At 51.3% G+C, this 16,643-nt stretch overlaps 2 protein-coding genes across 4 annotated transcripts in view; both read right to left on the bottom strand.

Moving 5' to 3' along the window:
• Ndufa3 (NADH:ubiquinone oxidoreductase subunit A3) overlaps positions 1–16,643 on the bottom strand; it is a 331,527-nt gene that overhangs the window by 303,750 nt on the left and 11,134 nt on the right. The gene's annotated exons all lie outside the window — the stretch shown is intronic.
• Prpf31 (pre-mRNA processing factor 31) lies at positions 4,250–16,613 on the bottom strand. The gene is made up of 14 exons (XM_051162250.1): positions 16,538–16,613; positions 15,661–15,845; positions 15,499–15,559; positions 13,314–13,397; positions 12,656–12,753; positions 11,836–11,942; positions 11,406–11,575; positions 9,683–9,840; positions 9,222–9,311; positions 6,575–6,702; positions 6,398–6,470; positions 5,742–5,870; positions 5,558–5,656; positions 4,250–4,648 (listed from the first exon to the last, which is right to left on the bottom strand). The coding sequence occupies exons 2-14, from the start codon at positions 15,835–15,837 to the stop codon at positions 4,523–4,525; spliced, it is 1,500 nt and encodes a 499-aa protein (XP_051018207.1). The 5' UTR covers positions 15,838–15,845; positions 16,538–16,613; the 3' UTR covers positions 4,250–4,522.

Genomic DNA, 16,643 nt, shown 5'->3' with positions numbered 1-16,643 from the left:
GGGCCATTAAGCCCAAGTCATCTGCCAATCAAAAGAGCCGCCAGACCTAGGGGGCGGAGCTAGACGAAAAGGCCCCTCCCCTTCCTTGGCATTTTCATCTCCGCTTAGCCAATAGGGTAGCTAGTAACGGAGGGGGCTGCCGACAGGTGTGGTTCTCGGAGCATCCTTCCCTTTGCCTGTGGTCCTGGCTGTTTTCTGATTCTCGCAGTCGTTCCCCAAGTACCTCTGCTTGAAATATCTGTAAAACCCAGTGCTTTCTGGGTGGAAGAAGGAAAGGCGGAATCAGGGACATAGACACACAAGCACAGAACTGTCGTGTCTCTGGTTAAGTGAGCAGAGTGTGGGACGCTCTCCTGTTAGCTCCGTTTCTTTGGTATTATAGAAGCTAGCTGCAGAGGAAACTGCGCTTTAACCTATCTCGGTTACATCTGTAATGACTACTCTTTAGAGCTCTGATACGCTTCTTAGGGAATAAACTTCTCGGACCACCCTGGTGAGCCACTCTGGTTTCATTCTGTTCCACTCCTGCCCTTTTTTGTATACTTATTTGTGTCTCCCTCTTTGGATTTCTCGATGTTTAGCACTCAGAAAGCACTCCGTAGCTTTTTGCTGAATTACTTGAACACTCTGAGCAATGACTTGTGTTGAAAACTTGAGCACCACGTTTTCATTAATTGGGAAGTCAGATCTCTCTCTCTGCCTGCTAAATGGAGGAAAATAAGGTAAATCTAAACTTGAAGGGAACGCGCATTGCACCCCGTCAGAATGGCATGAAGCAAGAGAAGGGGAAATGGCTTTTTTTTTTTTTTTCCCCAAGACAGGATCTCTGTGTAGCCTTGGCTATCCTGGACTCGCTTTGTAGACCAGGCTGGCCGCGGAACTCACAGCGATCCACCTGCCTCTGCCTCCCGAGCGCTGGGATTAAAGGCGTGCGCCACCACCAACCGGCTTTTTTTTTTTTTTTTTTTTTTTTTTTAATAAAGCATATTCTTAGGCTGGGGAGGTGGCTCAGCAATTAACACTTTCCTGAAGAGGACCCGGGGTTCTGTTCCCAGCACCCACATGGTGGCTCACATGTGGATAACTTCAGTTCCAGATCTGACTTTCTAACCTGGCATCTGCTGGTGCACTTAGGTTCACACATTCACATAATTTTTAATGCATATTCCTAGGGTCACATAGACTTAAGAAAGTGAAACCTAGGGGCCTGTGTTTGCCCAAATTTTTCTAACACCCCTCTCCATCCTCTTTCTAGTTTGTTATTCATGCATAGCTTTGCTATTTCGTGTGGTCTCTGAATCCCTTGCCGGATTATTAAGACCCAGTTTATCTAGGGTGGGCCCCAATTCTGCTTTTTCTAACAAGCTCCTGGAGCATGCTGATGGTCCTAAGAACACAGTGATGATTCTCGGGTTTAGTTGCCCTTAGAAACACCTGGGGGTGTTGGTGGGGTTAGAATCCAGATGTCAGGGCTATGCTAGAACAGTTGCATCAATCTCTGGAGCTGGGAACTAATTATCCTTTCCCTGAGGTAATGCCAGTGTGCAGCTAATGTAAAAGCCACTTACCAAAGGCTCTTCTCAAAGCATGGTCCTTGCATCAGTACCATAACTATCACACGGAAATGCACTTTTCTTTTCCAGCACAGAGATTTGAGCCACATGCTGGCGAAGCATCCTACTCACTTCTTGCCTCTTCTGGGGGCAGGATTTCATATAGGACAGGTGGCACTGGAACTAGCTTTGTAGCAGAGGATGACCTTGAACTCCTGGTCCTCCTGCTTCCATTCCCCAAGTGCTGGAAACACAGGTATGTACCACCACGCCCCAGCTCCTGCCCCCGGCCTTAAGGATGTCATTATGTATACTATATTAATCTCCAACTCACAGAAATCTGGCCTCTGCCTGGGAGTGCTGGGATTAAAGGCATGTGCCATTATACCTGGCAGCCCTTTTAAAACATGTGTGTGCGCGCACTGTATGTCTGTGGGAGTCAGATTTTGGAGTTACAGACAGTTGTGAGCTGCCATATGGGTGCTGGGAATTGAACCCGGGTCCTCTGGAAGAACAGTGTTCCCAACCGCTGAGTCATCTCTCCAGCCCCCTTTTAAAACTTTTGAGGCAGGGCCTTAGCATTGCTAGGCAAGCACCCTGTACTGGACTGTATTCCTGGACCTTTAAAAACTTTTATTGTGGGACTGGAGAGATGGCTCAGTGGTTAAGAACACTGACTGCTCTTCCAGATGTCCTGAGTTCAATTCCTAGCAACCACAGGGTGGCTCCCAACTATGTGTAATGAGATGTGATTTCCTCTTCTGGTGTGTGTGAAGAGAGAGCACTCATAATAAATATTTTTTAAAAACCTTTTATTGTGTATGTATGGGTGTTTAGCCTACTTGTATGTCTGTGCACCACATGTGTGCCTGGTGCCCAGAGAGACCAGAAAAGGATGTCATATCCTCTAGGATTAGCATTATAGATTATTGTGGGCTGCCATATGGGTGTCAGGAATCGAACCCAGGTCCTCTGGAGTAGCCAATGATCTTAACCATGAGCCATCTCTCCAGCCAGCTCCTCCCTCCTGAAGTGTGTGTGTGTGTGTGTGTGTGTGTGTGTATGCATAGGAATATACTGTGTGCAGGTGCATATGTGCTGAGAAGGTCAAGTCAGCAGCTCATTTGTTTTCTGGGGTTTGTCTTCTAGATAGGCCACTCACCAGGACCACGCCCCAGGCAGCGATCCACCTGTTTCCATCTCCTCAGCACTGGGATGGCAAAAACATGCCACCACTCCTGACCTTTTATATGGTACTGAGTACTGACCTCAGGTTCTTATGCTGTTTTTATTTTCCGAGACAGAGTTTCTCTGTGCTGCCCTGGCTGTCCTGGGACTCACAGAAATTCCCCGTCTCTGCCTCCCAAGGTTCCTGTTTTTATGGAAAGCACTTTACCAACAGTGCTATCTCGCCAATCTCACTAGACCTCTCCCTCCCAGCTCTAAAAATTCTTTCTTTCTTCCTCCTCCTCCTCTAAACACAGGGCTTTTCCTACATCCCAGACTGGCCCAAGTAGCTTTGAACTTCCAACTCTCCTACTTCACATCTCCTGGGTATCTAGGACTACAGGCTGAAATACACATTTTTTGAGCTCTATCTTAGCAAAACTGAATCAAAGTCTAGGACTAGCAACCATGTCTTAGTGAGCCCTCAAATCATCCAGTAGCATGTCCAATTCTGAGATTCACATCTTCATATTCCATTCCACTTGCCGCTGGCAATGTCAGATACAAGCCAGGCCAGGGACATTTAATGATGGACAAAGGGCTTCCCCCAGCAGACGCACAAGGGACTCGGATCAAGATAGCGGGTAGACAAGCGAAGGCCTAGAGACAGGATCTGGGGCCAGGAAGCCCCAACAGATCTGCCAAAATCACGAGGAAGAGAAGGCCTGACCAGCCAGCTGGGACCATGTTCAGACACACAGAGCTAAGCTCAAGCAGACATCTCCCTCACCTTCTACAGACCTGGACTCATGATACTAGACATGGTTCACACTGTTCTTTCCCTTGACTCAGCCCCAGTTTGCAAGTGAGCCTGAGTAGTGCATGGTTTTTTGCTTAGCTGAAATTGGTGCCTCCCAGGGCAGGGTCCCCACCAGCCTCACCTTTGTTGAGGACTCAGGCATGGCCCCTCACTGAAAATGGATTAAAATAACAGGCTCGGCCAGGTGGGGATGGCCCACGGGAGGCAGAGGCAGGCAGATCGCTGTGAGTTTGAGGCCAGCCTGGTCTACAGAGCGAGTCCAGGACAGAGAAACCGTGTCTCCGCAAAACAAAACAAAACAAAAACAAAAACAAAAAACAGGCTCCGTCCACCATGAACCCAGTGCTGGATGCTTTCTGCACACACTTCCCAGGCCCGTTAGGTGATTCACAGTGTGGATGTACCTTAGACCAAGGAGGCTTCTAGCCTGAGGGACAACAATGATCCTGTGGGCCTTGTTGGGCCCTGGAGCCTTGTGGTGGCCATCCTGTTTGGCCATGATGCTGATGTTCTCAGGGGACTGGGGGGAGGGGGTGTCAGAAATAGACCAGGTTCTTCTCCTGTTAGATTCCAAGGCAAGAGCAGAAGAGAGCTGGGTGCATGCTACTTGGACTGGAAGCCCCACAGCTCTGACTTCTCTGCGTCTTTCATAAATAATCACACCCTCTGGTCAGAGCCTGATACCGTGTATTTAATTGTACTCCTTCTAAATGTACTCCTTCTAAAAAAGCACTTGCTTTCCCCGGGTAAGTAAAAAAGATGAGTGTGAGGAAGACCTTTCTGCCCATGTGGGGCAAGAGCATGGGGGCCAGGAAGGCAGGCCAAGGCTCTTCATCCTTTTCCTTGGATGCTGTGGCCTTGGGCCAAGGACAGAGCGTGGCAGGCTGCCGCCACCACAACTTCCTGGCTGGATGTCTGTCACATCAGAAGCTCCAGTCCTCCATGTCCTTCCGGTGGGTGGCCACCTGGGGTGTGTACCCCTTCAGGTGGACATGGTGCCGCTTTTCTCACCCTTGACCTTGAGGAACTCGGCCATGCTGGAGAAGTACTTCTGGTTGGCCTCTGCCACCTTCTTCTCGGCTGCTTGTGGGTTCACAATCTCCAGACCCTGGCATGGGAAGGAAGAGGGTGACCGGTGAGGTAGGGAGGCTCAGGCCTCCCTCTTTGTAGGAAAACCACACATGTCAGAGTCTCCTGGACACTCTTGTGGACCTGGAACTGTTTACAGTGCCTGGAGTCTTCCTCAGGTTGGAAGATTTTGAACAAGTGGTCTGGGAGCAGGGCTTGGATATCAGGACAGTTAGCTTCCTCGGGGGATGCTAAAAATCACCACTCCTGTCTGGTTCTAGATGAGGAAACTGAGTCCCAGAGGGACAAGGCCAGTCAGTTTCCTGTAAATCCCACACCATCACAGCGATGATAATGCCAGCACTATAGTGAGTGTTTCCAATCCTCTTGCTGGGCTTTCCCTGGCCCCAGCGCCTCACTCTTGCTTCTCCCTGGTACCTATGGCCTTGTAATACACTGTGCATTTGACTCATTCATCTGTCTTCTCCAATCCATGACCTCCCCTCCCACAAAAAAGCAAAGCTTGCCTCTTTTGTCTCCATGCCTGAGCCTGGAACATGGTAGGCAGGTGCTCAGTGGGCACTCTGCTAAGCTAGGGAGCTCTTCAGCTCCTGTGACATTATCGGACACACTTGTGGTGAGTAACACACTCAGTGGTGAGTAACCTGAGCCATTCCCTTCACACTGCTCAGTGCTACTGGGCTGGTGTGACACTTAAGCCCACCTGGATATTACTGACTACAGGGCTATCTCAAAGCAAAGACTGGGAAGCCCAGAGAGTATCTGATCCCATGGATATAGAGTCCCAGGCCCGGTTCCAAAGTTGGTCTGAGCTTGTCATAGCTGTCACTGCCCACTGTTGGCACTTAGGTTGTGGCTGGGGATGCCTAAGCTCTTCATGTGCTTACTGGGTCAACAGGGCCATGCCTGGTAGGACAGGACGTGATACCTGGAGTGGAGTGAAGGCCACACTGGAGGCCGTCCCTGAGGAGCGGTCACGGATTGTCGACTTCCCGCCATACACCACACTCTGTTTCTGTAAGGTCCGCTGTAGGAAAAGGGGGAGGGTGTGATCCGGGCTCACAGACCTTCATGTCCTACCTGCCTCCCGTTCCCGTGGGCCCAGTCCATACCTGCAGTGTCTTGGAGATCCTGGCCTTGGTAGCCTCATTCACCTGCGTCTGCCGCACACGCCCACTGCCAGATTTGCCCAAGTGGCCCAGGCTAAAGCCTAGGTCTTCTTGATAGGCATCCTCCTCAATCTAGGGAGATGGGAGTGACTCGCTAAGAAGCTGGCTACATTCAGCTAGACCCCCCCCCCCGAAAACCCAGGGAGTCTCCAATCAGCCAGTCTCGTGGGCACCCACTCAGCCAGAAGACTGACTTGCACTAAGTGACCCTGTAAGAGCCCAGCCTAACTCTGTGTGGGTATAGGTGGGAACCCTGTGAAGACCTGGGTCCTGGCCTGAATAGACAGTGGCTGTTTTCCCCTACATTCAGACTAGGCTGCCAAGAATTGAGACGAGCTGCACTACTGAGGTGGCACCTGAGTGGATTCTCTCAGGACCACCTAGATGATGGCCAGATGGAGGTGCAGCCTGGGGAGCTCAGTGGGAGGGCAGCCGGCTCAGAGCCACCAAGGTCGCTGTGGAGAAGGTGGTTTGAGAGGCAAGGCTAGGCAGGACGGAGGAGGCTGGGGGAGATCTAGGGTTACAGAAGAGGGACAGCAGCAGGATGTGCAGACAGAAGACCCTTCGGGGTCCTACTGCTACTGCGCAGTGAGCCTGACCTCTCCAAAGCTCATGCGGTTGGCCTGCTTCCGGATCTCCGTCAGCCCTAGCCGTTCCTTCATCTTGCGGTACCTAGGGCAGGTGGGGGTCAACAGGATGTAAGGAGTTGGCTGGGAAGATACCAGCCTCCTTCTACACCCCCCCTTCCAAACTTCAAGCCCACTCCAACGCCTTACCTCCGGCCCCCTCGCTTCTTCCGCTGCCCGTCGAGGGGTGCAGGCAGCGGCTTCACCTGCTTCACGGGCGGTGGCTCCTGCCACTTGTCAAACTTGCGCTCAATCTCATCCTTTAGTTCATAGCCCACCTAGCAGGGAGTTGAGAAGCTGTGACCAGCGTGCAGACTGTCCCCTCAGCCACACGTCTATCAACCCATCTATTGGGTATCTGTCCACCGGACAGTGTGCCCAACCCAAGACATGTTCTTCCTCCTTGGGCCAGGGATGGTATCCTGTGAGTTCTCAGTGCCTGGTGCCCCTTGAACTTGTAGCTCAGGTTCCGCTCTCACACCCAAGCTTGGTACCTCTGGATAACCGCCAGGCAGACTCCGTGTCCCCCATGCAGCAGACAGCACGTCATCCCCGCTGTTTCACTCGTACACCACAGGTTCCCCCTGGCCTCTTAGAAGAGATCGCAGCTGGATTGCTTCTCAGTGCCTCCACAGAAGCCAGAGGCCCCACAGGTGACACCCTGCCTGTCCCTGGGTGCAGCAGGCCCCTCTCCCTGCCGGGGTTTACTGAACTCTAGCCTCAGGTTCTCTGCACTTACTACTTCCTGTTTGGAGCACTCTTCAAAGTGGACAGCACAGGTATCCACATGATTGGCTGGAACTCTACTCAGGCCCATATTAAACCGTCCTCAAACTGGGCGTGGTGGCGCACGCCTTTAATCCCAGCACTCGGGAGGCAGAGGCAGGAGGATCATTGTGAGCTTGGGACCAGCCCAGTCTACAAATTGAGTCTAGGGCAGCCAAGGCTACACAGAGAAACTCTGTCTCAAACAACAACAACAACAACAACAAAAAAGGCCTCAAAGCTCTTCTTCACATCCTAGCTGAGTCGGAATCTGAGCTTCCTCACCCAACAATTCCCCTTACTGTTCCTGGCACACACACAGCACTGCTGGACCACTATAGACTTTTTGGGCCCACTGCCTAATTGACACCGTGTGACACACCACCCTTCAATCCTAGCTATGTGGGATGCTGGGCCAGGAGGATCAAAAATCCTTCAAGCTTTTCCTGGACTAAAGATAAGACCTGTCTCAAAATGGGTTGGGGCGGGTCGGCAGCAGCAGTGAGCTAAGGGTGTAGCTCAGTGGTAGATAACTTATCTAGTATGTGTAGCGTCCTAGGTTCAATCCCAGCAGTACCCAAAGGCAAACAAACAATAAACAAAAGCTATGGAGGCAGGCATCTGACATCTGTGTAATTCCCTGCTATACCGCCTTGTTTAAAACAGCGGCAAAAACAAAACAGAGACTGAACTCCTGACCTGGGCTGTGATGGAGTTTCTAGCAGAGCAATGCACATCAGTGACTCAGTACTTCTTTAGACAACCCAGGAAAATAGAAGGTACTCTGGAATCATGGCCCTGCTAGCAGAGGACAGGTCCTGCTGTGGAGGGCAGAACACTGGCCCCTCCAACACAAAGATCTGGCTTTGGGGTCAAGTGTCCTAGCCTCTAGAATCTGTAACTAAAGTTCACACGGCAGAGATCTCTGTTAATGACTGAGAAGGGACAGTACCTTGCATGGTCAGTGTGAGCTCAGTAGCTTACAAGGGGCCCCAAACCAGCAGAGCAGAGAGGCTGGAGACGCTGCCTTGGCCAGTGGCCTCTGGTGCTGACAGGGGCAGGAACATTCCTTCCCAGGAGCCTACAAACGGGAACAGCCCAACTAAAACCCTGATGCTAGTCCAGTGAGAGAGACTGTTTGTGTATACACATACAAGGCCCAAGACTGGTATCACATGGCTTCTACATTCACTCCTCACCTTATTTCTTTACTTATTTGCTTGGTTGTTTGTTTTTAAATTTCGAGACAGGGATTCCTGGCTGTCCTAGAACTCTCTGTAGACCAAGCTGGACCTGAACTCACAGACAGCTTGCCTTGCTTAGCCTCCCAAGTGCTGGAATTAAAGGCATGCGCTGCCACCACCCGCTTCCTGAGCTAATTTTCTGAGACACTGAATCTAACTGAATCTGAGCTTGTTAATTTGGTTGACCGGCCCACAAGCTCCAGATACTCTCCTGCCTCCACCTTCCCAGCACTGGGGCTAAGGCATGTACCACTGTGCCTGGTTTTTGTTTTTCCACCTGAGTGTTGGAAATTGCACTCAAGTCCTCACACCTGCATGGAAGAACTTAGCTGACTGAGCCATAACTCCAGCCCTGTGCTTTTTTTTTCCTTCTTTTTCAAAGACAGGCTGCCTCACACTAGTGATCTTCCTGCTTCTGCCTCCCGAGTACTGACGTTACAGACATCTACCAGGCCCAGCAACCTCTTACATGAAGCCACTCCATCTACGGCGACTTGTCATAGCTTTGCTGTACGCAACTGAGCACAGAGGCGAGAAGGTGATGACCTCAGTGGGGGTTGCAGACACACACACACACACACAATGCACACACTCTGCTAGTCAGCAGAGCTCTCTGAAGTAGCCTCTTCCCATGAAAAGACCCCAATCCCTAGTGACACATTCCTGTGGGGGTTGCAGACACACACACACACACAATGCACACACTCTGCTAGTCGGCAGAGCTCTCTGAAGTAGCCTCTTCCCATGAAAAGACCCCAATCCCTAGCGACACATTCCTGTCCTCTCACCTTCCCTTCTGTGCTTTCATGGAAGCTGTCTACGCGAGCTGCCAGTGTACACTTGGCAGCGACTAGCCGGGCTGCCTTCCGCCGGAGATCCTGGGGCAGTGGAAAGGGGAGAAGAAACTGAACCTCTAGAGGCAAAGGGAATAGCCCTCACAATAGTCCCTTCTCACCTAGGGCCAGCCGTGCCACTCCCTAGACCCTGGGAGGTAGGCCACACACCTGTGGGCTCATCTACTAACAGCCTCTTGGGGGGTATTACTCTAGCCACCCAATTGCAAGGCCCCCCGGTTCCAGCCACGCCACCATCCTCATGACCAAGTGGTGGCCCCAGAATGGTGACCTTGCTCTTCCAACCCATTGCTGCCTCATCCTCCAGGTGCCTGAGAGCTACTGTCAGGCTAGCCAGATAAGGCATGGGGCTGGGGGTAGGGGTATAGGGGTGGGGGACAAGGTAAAGCACTCACTGGGGGCAGAGACTGCACGATGTCACTGTGGTAGATATAGCCAGTGTGGGGCAGCACTGAGGTAGAGGAGAAGCCAGACAGTGTCTTGCGCTGGGCTCCCAGCAGCATGATGTTGCAGGCAGGCATCTTGGAGAGGTTGGTCAAGCCTCCGGCCACACCTACAACAAGAGGTGAGATCAGAAGAACAGAGGGCTCACAGCCGGGAGCTCATGTGTACCTTTGTGGTTTGAATAAGACTGTCCCCCCAAAGGCTAATACGTTAGAATGCTTAGTCACCAGGAAGGATTACGAGGTGTGGCCATGTTGGAAAAAGTGTGTCACTGAGGGTGGGTTTTGAGGTTTCAAAAGCCCAGGCCAGACCCAATATCTCTCTTCTCTCTCTCTGCTATGGATCAGGATATAGCATCCACTGCCATGCTCCCTGCCATGAGGACAATGGCTTAAGCCTCTAAAAGAGGAAGCGAGCCCCCAGTTAAATGCTTTCTTTTGGAAGAGTTGCCTTAATCGCGGTGTCTCTTCACAGCATAGAACAGTGACTAAGACAACCTTGCATCTTCATTTGTTGGCTGGTTTGAAAAAATATTCCTGTCTGTAGCTGAGGCTGGCCTCAAACTCCAAGCAACCTCCTGCCTCAGCCTTCCAAATACTAGGATTACTGGTCTGAGCCACTGCATCTAGCAGTGCATAGGATCTTTATTTTTCCTAAGGTGGGGAGTAAATTTTTTTTTTTCTTTTTGGTTTTTCTGAGACAGGGTCTCTCTGTGTAGCCTTGGCTGTCCTGTGCTCATTATGTAGACCAGGCTAGCCTCGAACTCACAGCGATCCGCCTGCCTCTGCCTCTGCCTCCCGAGTGCTGGGATTACACGTGTACACCACCACCTCTGGGTCTATTTTTACTATTTTTATGTGAGTAGGTATGTACACGGAGACCAGAAGATACTCATGGGACTCAGCTCTCTCCCCCTTGATGTGGGTTTTGGGGATCACACTCAGCTTGTCGAGCTTGGGTGGCACGTACTTTTACCCGCTGAGCCACTTTTTTGGCCCAGGACACAGATTCTTTAAGGAGATGGCTAAGGTAAGGTACAGTGATATGGATCGCGAACCCACCTGACTGGCAGTCTTCTAAGAAAAGGAAATTAGGATACAGATACAGTGGCATGGCTGCCTGAAGGCACAGCATATGTATCTGAGGCAAGCAGAGGCCTGACTGCACCTTGGTCTCAGACTTATCAACTCTGAAACAGCAGCCTTAGGAGTATAAGCATCCTGGCCCGTGGGACACAAAGACTGAGGCTAAGTGAGCAAAGATGGTGGCTTCCCCATATGTCTTTTGTGAGCACCTTTCTGCAAGGAAGAGAAGGGCTCTGGCTACAGGACCTTCTGGGAGGAGGAGCATAGCACATGGCAGGATTTGCTGCCCCATCTGGCAGGATAGCCTGAGAGTTAGAGAGCTGATTTTAGTACTGTGTGACTGCCCTAGGATATAAAAGGGACCTGTTGGCAGGGAAGATGCTAACCAGCCGTTTGTGCAACCTGCTTGAGCCAGCTCAACCTAGAACGGTTTGCTCTGCTTCTGTTATGTGCGTGCCCAGCTGGATGACCTTAGTCTTCAGGGGACAACATAACAGAGCTCCTAAGACCAAACCCTGCTTTCCTACGGTAATCTAACCTATCAATAGACCCAGCCCACGGAACCCACGGGACCCAGCTGGGACCTCACCCATGATCTTGGCAGCTGTGGATGCACCAATGATGATGGACAAGTTGGGTGCGATGAAGGACATCCGGGACTCCACATACTCATAGATGCGGTGCTTGGAGGCATTCAGCTCCAGGGCCATGTCACAGGCCTCCTCCAGCCGCTCTAGCTCCTCATCCGACAGCTGCTGCCTGAGTGGTGGAGCAGGTGACAGCTGGAGTAGGCGAGGGTGGGGGGCGGACACCCCAAGTTCTGCTAGGTATGTTTCTGACTGGTGTTCAGCGCCACCACCCTCTCAGCTGTGGACGCCTGTGTGTCCCTGGGGCTATCCCAAAGTCTATCAGCTGAGGGGCCGTAGTTCTCAGCCAGCACCACCCTGACCATGACCCCGTTCTGCCCTTTCTGGTCTCCCACGGTAGGCTCGCAGCATCTTCCTGTAGGGCATACATACCCCTGGGTGGTGGAGGCGGTGACACTGACCACCATGATGGTAGCATTGGTCAGGATCTGCTGGAGGTTCTCGTTGTTCTTACATTTGTCCAGGCTGTTGCCCAGCTCCTGGGGTGGAAAGGAGAGAGAGAAATTACAGTGACCCCAGAAGATGCTAGAAGCTCTTCTGCTCCAACACTAGCATAGGTCTCCCCTGGAGGAAGCTGGGAAGGCTTAGGTCCAGATACTGGAGACCTCTCTCGCCTTTTACAGTTTTAAAACTTCACTGCTTAAAGCAGCAGTGCTGCCTGCTCTGCTCTGTTGACCCAGAAGTGGAACCTGGGCAAGGTGGCCTCCAAGGAAGACGTGCTACACTAAGGAAGCCTTCAAGAGCACACTCTTTTAGAGACACTTCCTCTGCTGCCATCCTGATCTCTCGGACAGAGGCAGGACCCTGTTTGCTCTTTCACCTTCGCCTGCTCCCATCACTTCTTCCAGAGGAGCCGAAACGTTCAGTGTCTAATGGCCTCTGACCTTTCTGACCTCTCCAAGCTCCCCTCCCGGCCCCTCTCACTTCCTCCTTGCTTGTTCCCAGTCAGGGTCTTAGCTCTTATTCAGCTGTGGCCTTTGCCCAGGCCACCCTTCAGATGCCAGCTCAAAGGACACCAGCTCCAACTGCAGCCAGAGGCAAGGGCCAGGCCAGTGATGACCCTCCCGCAAAACCAAGGGGAGGAGAGAAGCAAGAGATGTGAGTTAGACATCCTTCCCAGCATCTGTCCTAGCCACTGGGCCCTATTCATGCTTCTCCGTTATTTCTAGACCCGAGGCTCCTCGTCACTCACCTTGACTGTGCGGATGTAATCCAGAGCGTTGGGGACCAAGGACTCTAGCTCAGGGAATCTCTTCGAGTACTTATCCCGGATGAACTTATGGATAATGTCTACATGGGACAGGGAGGGCAGGTATCCACTGAGAGGGAGGCAGACTCCGCTGCTGTCCCTAATACCCACTCCCACCTCTCTAGTAGACACCCCTAGATCATGGGTTGGTGCACAGAAGCCAGCAGGAAATTTGCATTTCCGAGCTGTCCCCAGTGCGCTGTGCAGGTGCAGAGGGCTACAGGATGTGAGCTGAAATGCACTTTCAACTTCCAGATCACAGCCTGAAGGAAACAACCACGCCTTATCTTCCCTCCACATTTGCTGGTAGGGACTTGGAGGTGACACAGTCACCCTGCCGCAGGAAGCAGGTGGCAGAGGGGGTCAAGGGGTGTCTGCAGACCTGCTCTGCTTACTCAGACTTTGATGAAGGAGAATGCAGTTCCTCTTTATATAAATTAGTCTGTTATGGAAGGTGAACCTAGTCAGGGCAGTATTTTTGCCCAACAAAGGCAAAGGAAAGAGGTCCAGGTTCATGCCTGTTCCTTCCTTTAGGTCACAAGTACAGAGCGAAGAGCACAGGACAAGCACAGGTGTCTCCATGGCACTTCCCACCACTCACTCAGCTCGTTTTCTATCTCCACAGTCAGGTTGTTGGCATCCACAATGACTCGGTACTCAGGGGCTGCCTCCACTGGTCCCATCACTACGGAGAAGAAAGAGTGTGGATGGGGAAGGGACACTCACCACTTAAGTCACAGAAATGGGGATTAGGGCTCAGGCTGCATGGAATCAGAAAAGAGGGGCTGAGGGGCTAAGTATGGGGCTGAAGCACGCATCACGGGCTTGCAATCCTCCCCAGGATCCTCCTTCCTGCTCTCAACTTTCTCCTGCAGTCCATCCTCTGGGCCAATACGGTCTTGACCTCATCTTGCTCCAAAACGAAGCCCTCCTGTGGTTCTCCAAAGCCCTGAGGCTAGGGCTGGAGAGATGGCTCAGAGGTTAAGAGCACTGACTGCTCTTCCAAAGGTCCTGAGTTCAACTCCCAGCATCCACATGGTGGCTGATAACCATCTATAATGAAATCTGGTGCCCTCTTCTGGCCTGAGAGTGTACATGCAGGCAGAACACTGTATACATAATAAACACATACTTTTTTTTTTAATGCCCTGAGGCTAATGAGCAAGATCCTCAGAGGGGCACTCAAGGTCTCTCATATAGATGGAGACTGAACAAGGACCCACAGCCTTGGTGGGCACAGCACAGGAGTCACTCCAGGGAGACCCACTGACTCATCAGCTCCACCGCACATCCTTTCTGCTTTCCTGCCTCATCCTCTCAGCCACTGGGCACCCAAGGCTCCTTCACTTCTCCTGGCCTTCACAAGTACTGTTCCATCTCCCTGGAACATTCCTTCCTTAAGTCTCTTTCCAGAAACCCCACTCTATGCATAGACAATTATATTGGCATTGAATAATACGGCCTCAGATGTCCCTGTAAGTCATTAAAACTTAGAAAATGGTGAAGACACTTCCCTCCCCTTTTAGAAGAATGAGATGTCTTCTCGGCCACCTCCACTAGACATGCTCTGTATCCATGTCCCCCACTAGATAGATCCCTGACCTCAGGAGGTCTGACTCATCAGACAGGACATCAGGAAATGTCACTTTCTGTGACTCTCTTTGGCTTTATGGAGCAAGAAGTTTCTCAGCCTGACACTTGGGAGTCCTGTAGAAGTTGTGACCTTTCTGAGACTCTTGGCACTCACAGTGACTCGGGAAAGACCTTGCTCCTTCCCCAGAGTTATCACAAGTAAGCAAACTCCAATTGGGGTGGTGCTTCTTCCCTCACCCAATGCAGGGACAGCCAGTCCCTTCTGTGAGGACTGTAGACTGGGCATGTTGCTTCTGCCTATAACCTCACACTCAGGAGGCTGAAAAAGAGTGATGGTTGAGAGTTCAAGGCCACCGTAGGCTACCTAGTCAGGGTGACAGAGTGACAACTTGTCTCCATGTTTAAAAATACACGTACATACATATATACACATACACACACATACATATATGGTGTGTGCATGTGGAAAAAAAAACCTTATAGTTCAGGGATCACAAAGATAAATCCCAACTATAAAACCAAAGGGCTTTATCAGTTTTACAGTATAATATGTACATATTTCCTTTTCTTCTTTTTTTTTTTTTTTGTTTTTGTTTTTCGAGACAAGGTTTCTCTGTGTAGCCCTGGCTGTCCTAGAACTTGCAGTGATCTGCCTCTGCCTTCCAAGTGCTGGGATTAAAGGCGTGCACCACCACACCTGGCTTCCTTTTAAAAAAAAAATAGGTGTTGTCTCACTTTCTTTTGAAAAAAAAAAAAAGTGTTTATTTCATCTGTGTTTTGCCTGATGTATGTGTAATACCCGAGAGACCAGAAGAAGGTATCAGATCCCCCAAGAGCTGGACTGACGGATAGTTATGAGCGACGCCACATGGATGCTGAGAACCAAACCCAAGTCCTCTGGAAGAGCATCAGATGCTCTTAACCATCTCTCCAACTCCAGGCATGCATGTATTTTTGAGCCAGGTTTTACCCACACTGACCCCAACCTCACACTGTGTAGCCCAGGCTGGACTTGAACTCATTCATGCACCTCCTGCCTCAGCCTCCCAAGTGGTGAGATCATAAACACACATCAACATGCCTGGGGTTGTTGTTTTCAGAGGGTTGGTGACTGGCCCGGAAAAGAAAGGGAGTGCTCTGGGGGAAAGCCGAAGAGGGAGAACGGACAGAGGAAAGTGAGGGCGAGGAGGCACCTTCTGAAGCTTTGGCTTGCTTGCTGATATATTCCTCAATCTTCATCATGATCTCGGCGAACTGATGGAGGAGAGCACAGTCAGAAAGCAGGACTCTCGGAAAGAAGCAGCGCTGTTCCTACCACCACTCCTCCTCCCGGGACCAGCAGGGCATCGCCTCACCATCTTGCTATCCCATAGCTTGGCAATGCTCTTGACTGAATCCCCAGAAAGATCCAGCTGTGTCTCCTCCTGTACATCCTCAATCGCTGGCTCCTCCTCCTCTTCTCCATAGCTTCCTCCTTCCTCCTCTTCTGCTGCCTCCTCAAGGTCAGCCAAGAGTTCATCGGCCAGAGACATCCCAAGGCCTACGGGAAAGTGAAAATGGGGCTCCCTAATACCGCACCTCGACTCTGTCCCTTCACAGTACCAGAAGGAGCACCTCCTTCCCAATCCCCCGAACTTTCTTCTTCATCAGCTCCGGGAACAGCATGCAGGGTCAGCCGGGCGGTGGTGGCGCATGTCTTTAATCCCAGCACTCGGGAGGCAGAGGCAGGCGGATCTCTGTGAGTTCGAGGCTAGCCTGATCTACAAAGTGAGTCCAGGACAGCCAAGGCTACACAGAGAAACCCTGTCTCGAAAAACAAAAAACAACAGCAGCAGCAGCAGCAGCAGCATGCGGGGCCCACAGTTTGTTTTGTTTATGGAGGACATCTCCAGTTCCTACCCACAAGGAACACAGCACACGTGCCCAAGTACCTGTCACTTGACCTGGCAACTTTTTTCCACACCTCTGGGTCTCTGAGCATCCATTTCCCTTTGCCTAACCAGGCTCTTTCCCCTCGCCCTGCCTTCAGCGCTCATATTCCATCTGTCTGGCCCAAATGCCCTATTGCAGCCTAAAGTAAGTTATGTTGTGATCCACATATGCCCTGAATATTGGTTCTAAGGCCCTTCGTGCGTTTATTATTGCTTAGGCTATGATTTAAATCGGCCACTACACTTGCTCTTCCAGACCCAGTAGCTTGGCTTCCCGCCCTCTCTTTTCCATCTCACTCACCGCTTGGATCCTCTCACGTTCGTTTCTAAGAAATCCGCTTCCCCAGAGCTGTGGGCGCTCTTTAATGACGTTCTGGTCGGCGCTGATAAATCTGTATTTTGATTGG

The sequence above is a fragment of the Acomys russatus genome, chromosome 19, assembly GCF_903995435.1.
Source record: "Acomys russatus chromosome 19, mAcoRus1.1, whole genome shotgun sequence".
Taxonomy (NCBI): domain Eukaryota; kingdom Metazoa; phylum Chordata; class Mammalia; order Rodentia; family Muridae; genus Acomys; species Acomys russatus.
This window is presented reverse-complemented; position numbering and strand designations above follow the sequence as displayed.

Excerpts from the sequence above, each read along its gene's own strand:
- Prpf31 (XM_051162250.1), bottom strand. The coding sequence starts at position 15,837 with ATGTCTCTGGCCGATGAACTCTTGGCTGACCTTGAGGAGGCAGCAGAA. Across the intron at positions 11,943-12,655 it reads ATTACATCCGCACAGTCAAG|GAGCTGGGCAACAGCCTGGA; the intron begins GTGAGTGACGAG and ends TTTCCACCCCAG. Across the intron at positions 9,312-9,682 it reads TCGTGCAGTCTCTGCCCCCA|GATCTCCGGCGGAAGGCAGC; the intron begins GTGAGTGCTTTA and ends CCACTGCCCCAG.